The sequence below is a fragment of the Volvox carteri genome (genome assembly GCF_000143455.1).
Source record: "Volvox carteri f. nagariensis unplaced genomic scaffold VOLCAscaffold_113, whole genome shotgun sequence".
Lineage (NCBI taxonomy): Eukaryota > Viridiplantae > Chlorophyta > Chlorophyceae > Chlamydomonadales > Volvocaceae > Volvox > Volvox carteri.
In genome coordinates, this window is record NW_003307656.1 from 110,880 (window position 1) to 111,804 (window position 925).

Genomic DNA, 925 nt, shown 5'->3' on the forward strand with positions numbered 1-925 from the left:
GGCGGGAAATAGCAACAGCAGCAGGCGCGGCGGCGGCGGGAATTAGCAACGGAGTAGCAGCGGCAGCGACGAAGGTGGGGCTGGGAGATGCATTAGTCTGAACAACAGGCGCGGTGGCGGCGGGAAATAGTAACAGCAGCAGGCGCGGCGGCGGCGGGAATTAGCAACGGAGTAGCAGCGGCAGCGACGGCGGTGGGGCTGGGAGGTGCATTAGTCTGAACAACAGGCGCGGAGGCGGCGGGAAATAGCAACAGCAGCAGGCACGGCGGCGGCGGGAAATAGCAACAGAGTAGCAGCGGCAGCGACGGTGGTGGGGCTGGGAGGTGCATTAGTCTGGACAACAGGTGCGGCGGCGGCGGGAATGAGCAACGGAGTAGCAGCGGCAGCGATGGCGGTGGGGCTGGGAGGTGCATTAGTCTGAACAACAGGCGCGGAGGCGGCGGGAAATAGCAACGGAGTAGCAGCGGCAGCGACGGCGGTGGGGCTGGGGGGTGCATTAGTCTGGACAACAGGTGCGGCGGCGGCGGGAAATAGCATCAGAGTAGCAGCGGCAGCGACGGCGGTGGGGCTGGGAGGTGCATTAGTCTGAACAACAGGCGCGGAGGCGGCGGGAAATAGCAACGGAGTAGCAGATGCAGCGACGGCGGTGGGGCTGGGGGGTGCATTAGTCTGGACAACAGGTGCGGCGGCGGCGGGAAATAGCAACGGAGTAGCAGCGGCAGCGACGGCGGTGGGGCTGGGAGATGCATTTGTCTGAACAACAGGCGCGGCGGCGGCGGGAAATAGCAACGGAGTAGCAGCGGCAGCGACGGCGGTGGGGCTGGGAGATGCATTAGTCTGAACAACAGGCGCGGTGGCGGCGGGAAATAGCAACAGCAGCAGGCGCGGCGGCGGCGGGAACTAGCAACGGAGTAGCAGCGGCAGC

General features: G+C 65.6%; 1 protein-coding gene across 1 annotated transcript in view; it reads right to left on the reverse strand.

Moving 5' to 3' along the window:
- Positions 1-925, reverse strand: part of VOLCADRAFT_100315 (uncharacterized protein) — a gene marked incomplete at both ends in the record, with an annotated part of 12,372 nt that overhangs the window by 10,270 nt on the left and 1,177 nt on the right. Inside the window, one exon of the mRNA XM_002958939.1 lies at positions 265-652. Within this exon, the coding sequence (XP_002958985.1) occupies positions 265-652 (388 nt within the window). The remainder of the gene's footprint in view (positions 1-264; positions 653-925) is intronic.